General features: G+C 41.8%; 1 protein-coding gene, 1 long non-coding RNA gene and 1 pseudogene across 2 annotated transcripts; 2 read left to right on the forward strand and 1 right to left on the reverse strand.

Annotated features, from left to right (window-relative positions):
• Positions 1 to 267: 267 nt before the first annotated feature.
• Positions 268 to 3,582, reverse strand: LOC142109160 (uncharacterized). The gene is made up of 2 exons (XR_012680298.1): positions 3,483 to 3,582; positions 268 to 1,396 (listed from the first exon to the last, which is right to left on the reverse strand). It is a non-coding gene; the product is annotated as an uncharacterized LOC142109160 (long non-coding RNA).
• Positions 3,583 to 5,061: 1,479 nt separating this feature from the next.
• LOC142108363 (uncharacterized) lies at positions 5,062 to 8,092 on the forward strand. The gene is made up of 7 exons (XM_075191990.1): positions 5,062 to 5,085; positions 6,688 to 6,864; positions 6,989 to 7,067; positions 7,185 to 7,273; positions 7,445 to 7,544; positions 7,630 to 7,711; positions 7,963 to 8,092. Exons 1-7 carry the CDS (start codon positions 5,062 to 5,064, stop codon positions 8,090 to 8,092), a joined length of 681 nt encoding a protein of 226 aa, XP_075048091.1.
• Positions 8,093 to 9,581: 1,489 nt separating this feature from the next.
• On the forward strand, positions 9,582 to 12,601 carry LOC142108690 (uncharacterized; annotated as a pseudogene).
• The last annotated feature ends 507 nt before the right edge of the window (positions 12,602 to 13,108 follow it).

The raw sequence follows: 13,108 nt of genomic DNA on the forward strand, positions 1-13,108 counted from the left end.
AAAACTTTGGCTACGTGAGATACTGCACTATCAGTTCTCACTTGTCTTTTGAGCACCTATCATAAGGAGATCCAGTAAGAGGACAAGATTCCAGGAGGATATCCATGTATACATATTGGCTTATATTGATCCAAGATTGAAATCTTGTAAGTCTACTACTGTCTTATATCACTGAGGTAGTATCAGTACAAAGTAACATGATAGTATAATGTGGGCAGCGTGTCTTAAATTTGGTTCCAAGTCACCCTAACAAAATAATAACATTAGTTTAGCCATTTATTTTTTATTTTGATAAAATGTACATACGAGGACAAACTTTTAAGAGCTAATTTCTCTTGTGGTTACTCGTTAACAATTCATATGAATGTGTACACATCTAACAACAAGATCATCCTAGGGGGGAATTCAATCGGCTTGTGCACCATCACCGTTGATAACAGTAATTTTAACCCGGACTTCTGCTCGCGGCTCCCTGAGCAAAACAAACAGCGTTAAAACTTACTGCACTAGCGGTAAAAATGTGCAGTATTACCGTAGTAACAGTAATAGTGCACAGGCCGTGTTACTTTCAAACATCTCCACCTTTTCAAACCCACAGTTTAGTAAATATACCCCAATGAGTGTGGTGGTCCCGCCAGCCCCCTGGATCACTCACCCCCTCCTGGGTCCTCCAATGCTGGGGGGGAACCTTGGTTGGCATAGAAATTACAGGTAAAATACAGACTTGATATACTAAAGATTGAGATGTTTTGGAGAAAGTATAGCAGGCAAAATAATAAAGATGCTGTAATATTAATGGTGAAAGAAATAACTTCTTTATAACAACCCTTCACTCTCAAATATACAAAAAAAAAAATCTGCTTTCAGTATGTTGTTTACATTACATTATGTATTGGTTACAAAATATTCAAATATATATTACAAAGTTCAGCTGTCTGTAGTATGTAACAGCGCACACAAATGTCTGATAACGTCCATTTACAATATCAGGTTATATATTCCACTTGCTGGTCCTCATCATAACAAGTGACAACACAACTATCACTCTTCGCGTTAAATTCATCAGGTGGGATAATAACATGAAGTTCAGGAGTAGAAATAAAATAATTAAACTGTTTTTATTATGTTTCTTGTGTACTCCTTCGTTAATATCGCTTGATGAACGGATACTTTAAAGAAGAAAACACATAACAGTCCGCACCAGAACGTGTCCTTTTACCCTCTGGAGCGCAGCTCTGGGAGAAGTAAGTCACAAGCACTATGTGAACTGTCCGGTAAACAGATGAGCTTTCAGCAGGGTCCTGCAGTTAGAGACCATACATGACAGACAGACATTCTGTGAAGATTTCCAGGGGCAGCATTCAAGAAGGGTCGTAGTCCTGAGAGCAGAGGTAACCTAGGAAAAATAAAGCGTCAACGTGAGCAGAGGGTGGGTACGTACAGATTGTGATAATAGATATAACAGGTGGAAATGGATTGGCCAGCTCTAAATACTTTTGCAATGAAAAGATAATTAAAATGGAAAACAAGATGATTTCAGTAGCAGAACAGTAATTAATGATGGAGAGTAGGGAGGTTATTCCTGCAGCGACTATTTGAATGGACTGTAGGGTACCAAGATATCATTACAGCAAGATGGAGGTTGCAGCAGTCTGGATGGTATGTAACAAAAATTGCTTTGTAGTACAAGAAAAAATGCATTTGTAGCTGTACAAAAGGACTCACCGTCCACACATCCAGTGCCCAGTGGGGGCTTATATATACCCAGTAACCCCCACCTGACCCAGGCCCCTTAAGGAAACATGAAGCTGCCCCAACACTAACAAGTAGCCATTCCAACTTGCTAAACCTATCTTCCAGCACTGTGCACTACAGAGCACTGTGAAGCAGTGACGGCCATTCCTGCAATCACTACCTGGGAACATCTGTAGCGTCTATACCTAGGTCCCGCAGAGTTACCCAGCATTGTGAAGGAAGGGGGGCACTTAATCTAAACTGAAGGCCTAACAGGAGAGAAGAGTATAGAGCAGGAGGAGTGTCGGTGAACTTCTAGGATGTCTTAAATGGCCCTTTCGCCTGTTCCCTACAATATACTACAGTGGTTCCTGGTATCCCCAATTAATGCCTGAAGTATACCAAAACTTAAAGTTATGGATAAGTGAGAAGGCTGAAGTACGCCACCTAAAAACAGTGCATTGAAATCTGGATGTATTGTTATTTTTGTGAGATAATTGAGGTGTCTTATGTACAGTTTGTGACAAAAGCAATTATATTAATGGCCTGTAATGATAATATCATCTAACTAAACTCTGACTAGATACAGTTAAAAAAAGAAAACCCCAACATCTATGGCAACAATGATCTCTGTATTATTATCTCATTCACTGCTAAGGATCTACTCCTCTTTCAAATAAAAGGCGCCTCTTTCATTTTGAAGTAAGAGAGGTGTCAGGATTGAGGCAGCGGGGCCTGTGAGGTAAAAGCTGGTGGGCAGCAGTGAGACACGATTGTGGGCAGGAGGCCTGTCAGGGAAAAGATCATGTAATACGTGTCATGGGGAATATCTGAGAAAAGTTAGCAAGTGTTGTCAGGTTATTGTTGTTTGAGGAGGGGCCGTGTGTGGAAGAGACTTCTCCTTCACATGCCCCCTCTGCCCACATGCTTTAGTCACACATGTCCCCTCTCTGCCCAGCACCTTTAGTCACACATGTCCCCTCTCTGCCCAGCACCTTTAGTCACACATGCCCCCTCTCTGCCCAGCACCTTTAGTCACACATGTCCCTCTCTCTGCCCAGCACCTTTAGTCACACATGTCCCCTCTCTGCCCAGCACCTTTAGTCACACATGTCCCCTCTCTGCCCAGCACCTTTAGTCACACATGTCCCTCTCTCTGCCCAGCACCTTTAGTCACACATGTCCCCTCCCCATCACCTTTAGTCACACACGCCCCCTCTGCCCAGCACCTTTAGTCACACATGTCCCCTCTCTGCCCAGCACCTTTAGTCACACATGTCCCCTCTCTGCCCAGCACCTTTAGTCACACATGCCCCCTCTCTGCCCAGCACCTTTAGTCACACATGTCCCCTCTCTGCCCAGCACCTTTAGTCACACATGTCCCCTCTCTGCCCAGCACCTTTAGTCACACATGTCCCCTCTCTGCCCAGCACCTTTAGTCACACATGTCCCCTCTCTGCCCAGCACCTTTAGTCACACATGTCCCCTCTCTGCCCAGCACCTTTAGTCACACATGTCCCCTCTCTGCCCAGCACCTTTAGTCACACATGTCCCCTCTGCCCAGCACCTTTAGTCACACATGTCCCCTCTCTGCCCAGCACCTTTAGTCACACATGTCCCCTCTCTGCCCAGCACCTTTAGTCACACATGTCCCCTCTCTGCCCAGCACCTTTAGTCACACATGTCCCCTCTCTGCCCAGCACCTTTAGTCACACATGTCCCCTCCCCATCACATCACTACTTCTTACCTTTCCTCCACTACACAGGAACAGGAAGTTATCCAGCAGCAGCTCCTGCACTGTGTACCATGTGACTACAGCAGTCACATGACCTCGTGATGTCACAGAATTATCTGAAAGAGATTTAGCTTTTAACAGCTAGTAATGAACGTAGCATATAGCTGACTAGCAGCAATGTTATCACTAGAGTAAAATACAGTATTACTGCATTGTCCTTAATGTAGAACAGCGGCGGCCATTTTCCCTTAGTCTCCCAGACATAATACAGCTGATACAGTTATGTACCAGTGACGTTCCAGAGGGGGCGTGGTCACATACTCTTGCAGGAGCCATTTTACAACCTGGAGAGCAGCTTTAACTCATTCATATATAACAACAACATCCAGGACCTGTACAAGGCTGAGGTAATATCTTCTAACAATATATTATTATTATGCTGAGAGCAGAGATATGAAGGATTATTATACAGAGGAGTCTGTATAGGGAGACATTACAGCTCATATAAAATGCTGTTTATAATGGGAGATTATTATTATATAGAGGAGAGGGATGTTGTAATTACTATATATGCAGAGGGATGTGACAGCTCCCAGCACACACACTGTTTATAATGGGTTATTATTATTATTATTATTATTATTATTATTATTATTATTATTATTATATAAAGGATAATAATCTATATAGTGATATATAAAGAGTAATAAGACAGTTCCCAGCACACGCACTGTTTATAATGGATGAATATTATAGAAAGGATAATAATCTATATAGTGATATATAACAAGGAATAAAACAGGTCCCATCACACACACTGTGAGCTGTAAAGAAGTAAAAAATTAGTAGGTACAAAGCGTCCCATCCAATCTCGTTTTCAATGTATCATAGTAGAGCGGGTGGGTCCCAATCCTGTTGAGAAAATGGTCTGGTCACTACACTTGCATAATGTGAGTCTGTAAAAGTCTAGGTTGCACGGTCTAATCACGTTGTGCAGGTTCCCTGTTTGTTGGAAAGTCAAGGGTTTCTTAGATTGAGTAAGGAACTGCCCCACCGTTCTAACCCCCGCGTCATTCTAGATAGTGAATAGCTAGGCAGCCTCTCCATTCTAAAAACTAGGGTTCCCAAATAGAGGAAGATGGATAGATAAGTAAGGTTTTAGTTTCAATGTATGTATGATGTGCCACAATTTTCTAGTGGACATAAAATGGTGGTTGTCAAGAACTGTCGCTGATACCTTGTGGTCATGTAGATGTAGGAAAGCAGTCAATTTTAGGCCAGGGAGGAAATTTTGTTCTGGTGAGGTATCCGCATAGGTGTCAGACCCTTGTATCAAATCCCTCCGGTACTGAAGTTGAGCAGCCTGATTATAGAGTTCTATATTGGCCAAATGAAATCCAGCATTAGTCCTGGGTTGTTAACGTTTCAATAGCCCAATTCTTGATTTTTTTCCCCCCAAATGAAGTTTTGAAATACTCTACAAGTCTAGGGGAGGATTTCATCTTAAGTAAATTTGCTCTACCCATTAAGTAAAGACAAAGATGACCCCAGCCCTGAACCTCGTTACTAGGTTCCCAACAACTTTCGAGATATGATGTTGATAGAAGAGACCAAGGTTCTTAGAAAGTTCTATACCTAGATATGGGATAGTGCTTTACGCCAATTTAATTGCTATGTTTCTAGCCAAGTAGCGTCAGGTAAAGCAAGGATCAGGTATAATGCCAGGGATTTATCAAACGGACAGCTTGATAAATACAACACGGACGCCCCAAAATACAGTATGTAGGTCTCAAGCATAGGATCAAGTACTAGGTTGAAGAGTAAGGGTGACATGGGGCAGCCCTAACGTGTACCCCTCGTCATGGGTGCCGCCTCTCCAATCAGGCCATTGATTAGTAGAGAGGTGGTTGGGCAAGAATAGAAAAAGCTTATGGGCCTGAGTCATTAAGGCAGCATACAGAGCGCATCGTGCAGTTGTTCTCAACGTTACGTAAATCATCTCTGCGTACTCCTGGAGTCGGCAAGGAGCGGATCTCAGGATACGTGTGGTGATGACTATGGGCGTAGGGTCACTCTGCTGTACTAGACCAGACACTGCAGGATGCGTACAATACATATGTGGAATATGAAATCTCAAAAGAACCGTAGACCGCCGTAACTGTCATTTGCGTTGGCATACGCAGTGGACTTGCTTTCGTTGACGGCCGAGTGTCCTCGTTCTGGGCATGCGCAGAAGGGAAATGCGTATGATACACACAAATAACAGAGATACCTTCCTTAATGACTCGGGCCCTATCAGAGTAGTGAAATCCTCTCTGAATGCCCCACGTTTGTGTACCTCATACATATAGGGCCAGGATACTGCATCAAACGCCTTATTGGCGTCCAGGCTAAGTAGTATATTCTTGGAAGGATATTGTAAGGATGAGGAGGCCACCGCCACGATGACTTATACATATTTCAATCACTGAGTGATGGGAAAATAGACTGTAAACGAGTGGCCATGATTTTAGCCAGCAGCTTAATATCCAAATTAAGTAGTGTGATAGGGCCATAGGAGGCCATGGATTGTGGGTCTTTTCCTCAGTTTCAATATTAGCGTAGTGAATGCTTTATTAAAATTAGGAATGGATTTTGATTTTTAAATTAGTGCAACCCCAATGGGACTGTGCTAGGTTATGTTTTACTCACTGGAGTTGTACAATTTACTACACTGTTCAAACTGCTGAAATACCAACTCTGATTAAAATGAGTTACAGGTTTTGCTGTGTTTTTAGTTGTAAGTTTTACGATTATAGAATGTTTCCACTTTCCTGGACTTTTTAAATGTGCAAAATGGACAAGAAGGGCTAGTTTTACAAATCCAACCCCTGTCCTACCTGTAAGTATTTCCTATATGGACTGTCTAGTAGAATGCATCTAGCACTTCTCCTATTATCTTCCGTAGGTTGGCCATTCTGAGTCCTCTGTCTACTACAAGAACCCACTTTAAACTTGTCTTTAAAGGTGAACCCACTGAAGGTTTGGGTGATAGGTGAGCCCACTGAGCTGCAGTAGATGTAAATGCTATATACACTCTACTTTCATGTATATATGAAATAGTTACATATAGGATATTGGTTGTATTTGTAAAATATACTATTATTGTATTGTAGTTAACTCCTAAAAATTCCAAATACATGGAGCTTCATATTTTTTTCTCCAATTCAATACACAGGATTGCACCATAGTAATAAAGAGATTTGGTGGTCCACCCTCCAGTGTGTCAGGAGTATTGAGCAGGACCCAGAGCCCCATCACGGTGCCTCCACCTCACTCACTGATACATGAGGAAAACAATGACAAGAAAATCCTGGAACTGCCCAACAAGATCATTCAGCTGGTGACTGGAGAGGTGACTGCTTGGAATGGGACATAATACAGTAACACCAGGGGATGTGTCTGCGTGATGACTGTATCATTGGGTGTATCAGGTTCCTATAAAGTGTTGGGATGTCACTGTCTATTTATCCATGCAGGAGTGGACGTATTTAAGAGGGCAGAAGAGTCTTTTCAAAGACGTAATGATGGAGAATCACTGGATTCTCAAATCACTGGGTAAGAGGAGATTTTCATTTATTGTAGGGGAGAGAGCAGTTTTGAAGGCCACCTAGATACACATCATCTGATAATCACATATAAACAATGTTTTTAGTCAGTGAATGTTTCCTACAGATGGATCCAGTAACACAAATACCACAGAGAGATGTCCGTGTCCTCTTTATTCACAGGATTGTACACAGGAAAATCACAGTATTCCACAGGTAGGTGACATATTAGGGTCTCGCCAAATACTAAAGTGAATTTTCCAATATATGATCTGTAAAAAAAAAAAAACTTGTGTGAGTCATATACACTGACATTCCTCTGTCTCATCATAAATGATTAAATCAGTTATTATTAAATATATTTGTATTGTTTTGTGGGCTGTTTAGGATGACGTCATGACTGGTATTAAATTAGAATTTATAGAGGGAAGGAAAGAGACGTATGTGAGGGGTGATCAGCAGTGTAAGGAGGAGGAAATCAGCATAGGTGAGTAATAAACACTTATTACAGACAAGAGTCACATATTCTCCTTGTATAAACAATGTAATCAGTCACTGTGTGTTTCCTACAGATGGATCCAGTAACAGAAATACCCCAGAGAGATATCTCCGTCCTCTTTATTCACAGGAGTTTCAGGAAGATGACATTTTAGGGTCTTGCCAAATACCTAAATGCCAAAGTGATTTTATTATATATCTGTAAAAAAACAGCGTGGATCTTATACTCTCATATTCTTCTGTTTCATCTCACATTATTAAATCAGATATTATTTAATATAATATTCTTAAAGGGGTCGTGTCCTGGACATGCATGGAGTACAAGTATGCTTGCTACGTTCTCCATCCTAAAATTCCTGCATTTATCCTCCATTTTGAGTTTGCTGGTTTATTTGGACTCTGTCTAGTCCTGGAGCTTACTTACCCCTCTTGGCATCCTCTGGGGTACTTCTCCTGATCCGCGGCTGCCGCGCTGCTCTTCGAGACCCCAGCCTGGTGTGCGGAGGCTGCTACCTGAGCGGACCCGCTGCAGCCTGACTCCTTGGTGGACAGCGCTTCTGCCTCTCCGTGCTGCCGGCGCTGACTGTTGGTGCGGACACCCCAGGGACCCCTGCTGTGGTGAGACAGATCACCATACTTACCCATCACTGTCAGGTCGTCGGGTGCCGACACTTGCTCAGGCTCTTCCCTTTACTGTGTGCGACTCGAGTACATGACAATGCTGTAGACTATACCCCTCTGCCCTGGGAGCTGGGGACGGACATTTTCTGTTCCTGTCCTGTAATCTGGGCTGACGTCTTGGTGGTGCCCTATTTTCCACCATAGAGAGCGGCGATTTGTCCTCATGCTGCACAGTTCTGTTGCTCCAAGTCAGCCTTCCATCCTGAGATACAGATTGGATCCCCAACAGCTGGGCCTCAGGCTCTGAGTGCATGCAGGTACCTCACACAGTGGCTGTAATTTGACTTATGCTATCTTGCCTGTTTGTGCTGTGATAACATCCTGGCACTTGACATCTAATATATATTACTCCTCTGGGACAGTCATTAGCTTATTTATTGAACCTCATTCCCATATCTGGATTATCCAGTTTGCCTTTTATAAGTGGTGTCTATACTATCTTGACTCTGTTCTATGATCCTGCCTTGGGTACTTTCATGGTAAGACTTTCATACAAGTGTTTATCCATGAAATACAACACTATTATTATACCCATTCCTCTATATTGGGATGTATTTTCCTCGTTATATGATCATGCTGCTCTGGCCGGATGGCTTGACCGGTTTGCCTATTCCTCTACACCCACTGACAGTTCTGGAGAAACTCCATTATGTGTGCCCTCCCAAACTACCACTGTTCCTAATGCACCAACCTCACCTACTTACCCTGAGGTCACATTGCAGCAGCTTCTACAGCTGGCCGACCTTTCCCTTTTTAGACATGATATGCAACAAATCCAATAGTGAGGGGCTGAAGCGGAGACTCTAGAAGATGCTACAGCACCTATGAAGGGTCAAATTGATAATTTGGAAGCTCAGATGTTGGCATGTAAGCAGACGCTTTCTTTTAGTGAGGGGAGTCTCTGATGCAATAATACTCGTTTTGTGGGGCTACCTGAATAAGTGGAGGGGCCTGCTACTGAATGTTTCTTGGAGAAATGGTTAATTCAAGCTTTTGGGAAGGATTCCTTTACGGCTCAGTTCGCAGTGGAGCAAGCTCATCGCATCCCTTCTTAGGCGGCTCCACCCGGGGCACCTCCCCGTGCCTTCATAGCCAAAATCTTACATTAGAAAGACTGATACAACTCTGCGACCATTCCCCTCTTATATTGTCTGTAGACTTTGCCATTACCAGGGGTTCAATCTTTCTGGAACCTGAACTCTTTTAGTTACCTTTAATGGGCAAGGGACCTGATCTGGTTGTCTTGTGGGAAGAGTTCTTTGTGGATAATGCAGAAACAGTCCAGCCCCCTCTTGCCTTTGGCAACTGCCTAAGAACTGTACCTCTAAATCTCCGTACTCTCACCGGTACTGAGGGTTGCAGTTACCCCTGGCAATCGCCTAAGAACTATTTCCCTAAAATCTCTAGACTCTCACCGGTACTGTGGGTTGTAGTTACCCTTGGCTACTGCCTACGTTCAGTTTCATCATCTTTACCTATCACTGTAAGTTCCGTTCCTTTCCGGACAAGTACCGGTACAGAAACCATTGTGGATCAGGGGACTTCTCTATCAACTGTTCCTTATTTATTCCAGTGGCAATGAGTGATATATCAGTCTTGACACCATCCACTCGGTGTCTCACTGGACTCGCTCCTGCACTTCCTACTCTACGGCCTCTGTAACTCTATTCCTGGGTTCTCCCCAGCCAGTGGACATCTCACAACCCTCTGTCTGCAGCCAAGTCTGTCCCAACAGTGAACACCGGACTTTCGGAGCAGACTCCGGGTTTTGCTGTACTGGCTGGAGGGGTTCCTAACAGTTAGCACTTCTGCCTCACAGCACTGGGGTCATGAGTTTGATTCCCAACCATGACCTTATCTGTGTGGAGTTTGTATGTTCTCCCCGTGTTTGCGTGGGTTTCCGCCGGTTGCTCTGGTTTCCTCCCACACTCCATAGACATACTGGTAGGTTAATTGGCTGCTATTAAATTGCCCTTAGTCTCTCTTGGTCTGTGTGTGTATGTTAGGGAATTTAGATTGTAAGCTCCAATGGGGCAGGGACTGATGTGAGTGAGTTCTCTGTGCAGCGCTGTGGAATTAGTGGCGTAATATAAAGAAATAGATGATGATGATGATCAGGGGTGCCCATGAGTCCATGGGGACCCATGCCATCTGATATATACTGTATTATTGTCAGTCTTGATATTATTCTGTATGTTTTTGTATACCTGCATAAGTGTTGGAAATTTACTAATCTTTGATGTAATGTGTCACACCCGGTGATTTATATCTATCACGTTTATTCAGAAATAATTATTTTCTTTATGTTCTGTTTTGAAATACCAATAAAAAAACTTGACTAAAAAATGATCATTCTTTTGTGGGCTATTTAGGATGACGTCCTGACTGATATTAAAATAAAAATTATAGAGGGAGAGGAAGAGACGTATGTGAGGGGTGATCAGCAGTGTAAGGAGGAGGAAATCCCTACAGATATCGGCACAGGTGAGTAATAAAATGTATTACAGTAAAGAGTCATATATTTTGTTTATTGAGTCATTACAAGAATTCCAATTATGACTGCATCTAAGCAATGTGCTTGATAATGCGCTTTTATAGTTGTAATGAAGTGTTCGTCAATTGCAAATTGAAATTAAACAACTGAACAACTCGCTCATAGTTTGAAAATTTTGGGTATTGTAATCTGCAGCTCAATGTCCTTCCTTACATTTATTTTACTTTCAGCAGATGGATGTAAACGCAAGAATATCTTGGGGGAGCAACTGATTTTATCTACAGATTTTGAAATGGAAGATAACAACATTACTCAAGATTCTACAGGAGAGAACCCAATTACCCTAAATATATATCCAATACTTTACAGTGGAGATAAATTATCTGAACTCTCTAATCATGAGGAATGTAATCCTGATAACATAGATATTGTTACACATCGTACAGCTCATACAGATGATACATTATTTCCATGTTCTGAGGGTGGGAAAAGCTGTACAGTTAAATTATCTCTTCATAAACATCAGAAAAGTCACATAGCTGAGAACCCTTTTACATGTTCTGAGTGTGGGAAATGTTTTGTATATAAATCAAATCTTGTTGAACATCGGAGATCTCACACAGATGAGACACAATTTCCATGTTCTGAGTGTGAGAAATGTTTTGTACAGAAATCAAAACTTATTAGACATCAGAGAACTTACACAGGTGAGAAACCGTTTCCATGTTCTGAATGTGGGAAATGTTTTACACAGAAATCAAAACTTGTTGAACATCAGAGAACTCACACAGGCGAGAAACCATTCCCATGTTCTGAGTGTGGGAAATGTTTTGTATACAAATCAAATCTTGTTGAACATCAGAAAACTCACACAGATGAGAAACCATTTCCATGTTCTAAATGTGAGAAATGTTTTGCCGTAAAATCAAAACTTATTAGACATCAGTGAACTCACAGGTGAGAAACCATTTCCATGTTCTGAGTGTGGGAAATGTTTTTCACAGAAATTAAAACTTGTCAAACATCAGAGAATTCACACGGGAAAAACCGTTTCCGTGTTCTGAGTGTGGGAAGGGTTTTGCACAGAAGTCAAACCTTGTCAAACATCACAGAACTTACACAGGTGAGAAACCATTTCCATGTTCTGAGTGTGGAAAATGTTTTCCATGGAACTCAAAACTTATCAAACATCAGAGAACCCATGCAGATGAGAAAACATTCCCATGTTCTGAGTTTGGGAAATGTTTCGGATACAAATCAAATCCTTTTGAGCATCAGATAACAAACCATATCCATGTTCTGAGTAATGAAAATGGTTTAGAAACAAATCAGGTCTTGAATATCACATAGGAGAAAAGCAATTGGACATGAAACAAGGAGCTGCAGTACTCTTTATATTGTAAAAACAGTTGATTTTATTAATGTAAATTAAACTAAGCATAATATATTTACATAGTTTATACACAAAATTTGATCACTCATGTGTGGAACTTTTTTATCTACCAGATATCGTCCACACTGTACACAGTTAAAACAAGATTACCTTGATATATTGGGTACTGAGTAATATATAATTCTGGCAATGGGTTGGAGATATAATGTGGGATCTGAGACACTGTTACAGTATGTTTGTTCATACTCTCTAATTGAAGGTGTGAGTTCATATAATAATCCTGTAATCTGTAATACTTTGCCATTGGGGATTGATTATGAATCTTGAAAAATGTGTCCCACGGTCTAAATGCAATATTGTGATGTCATTTTTGTACAAAAGCTCTCATTTATATTGTATGCCCATGGCTAAGTGGGTCAAGATGTGTCTACAGGGGTGCAAAACTTTGCTCCATCTTATGGGGATCTGAAATATAAAAGTTCAGTAGTATTGACTCTTTTCATTTCAACTTTGCAATAAGACTTGTTCAGAGTGATCCGGTTATAGTAGGTCAGACTAGTGCAGGGATTGTTCTACAAGCCTGGTCAGTGATGGGCTCCATTTGTCACAGTGTCTCCCAGCCTCTGACACTGCACAAGTGAAAATTTTAAATGAGTGATGTGCCAGGGTTAATAATGGTACAGTGAGCCCCCGCAGCCACATAACACTACCCAACCCCCTGTATCATGCAGATTCACTTCCTCTATACATAAAATAACTAAGCAGAAGATAATCAGCCATCTTGTGCCTGCCTAGTGAAGCCACTGACAGTACACATAGCAGAGACATCAACAGCTTCTTACATTTTATAAATTCTAATTTTCCAGCAGTAATTCAGGCGATACCCAAGGGAGAATTAATTAGGGACAAAATTGTTCTGATGATAACATCTATGCTCAAAGATCAAATGAACTGAAATCTAGGCTTGTACGAAAAGCAGAAAGGT

The sequence above is a fragment of the Mixophyes fleayi genome, chromosome 12 (genome assembly GCF_038048845.1).
Source record: "Mixophyes fleayi isolate aMixFle1 chromosome 12, aMixFle1.hap1, whole genome shotgun sequence".
Lineage (NCBI taxonomy): Eukaryota > Metazoa > Chordata > Amphibia > Anura > Limnodynastidae > Mixophyes > Mixophyes fleayi.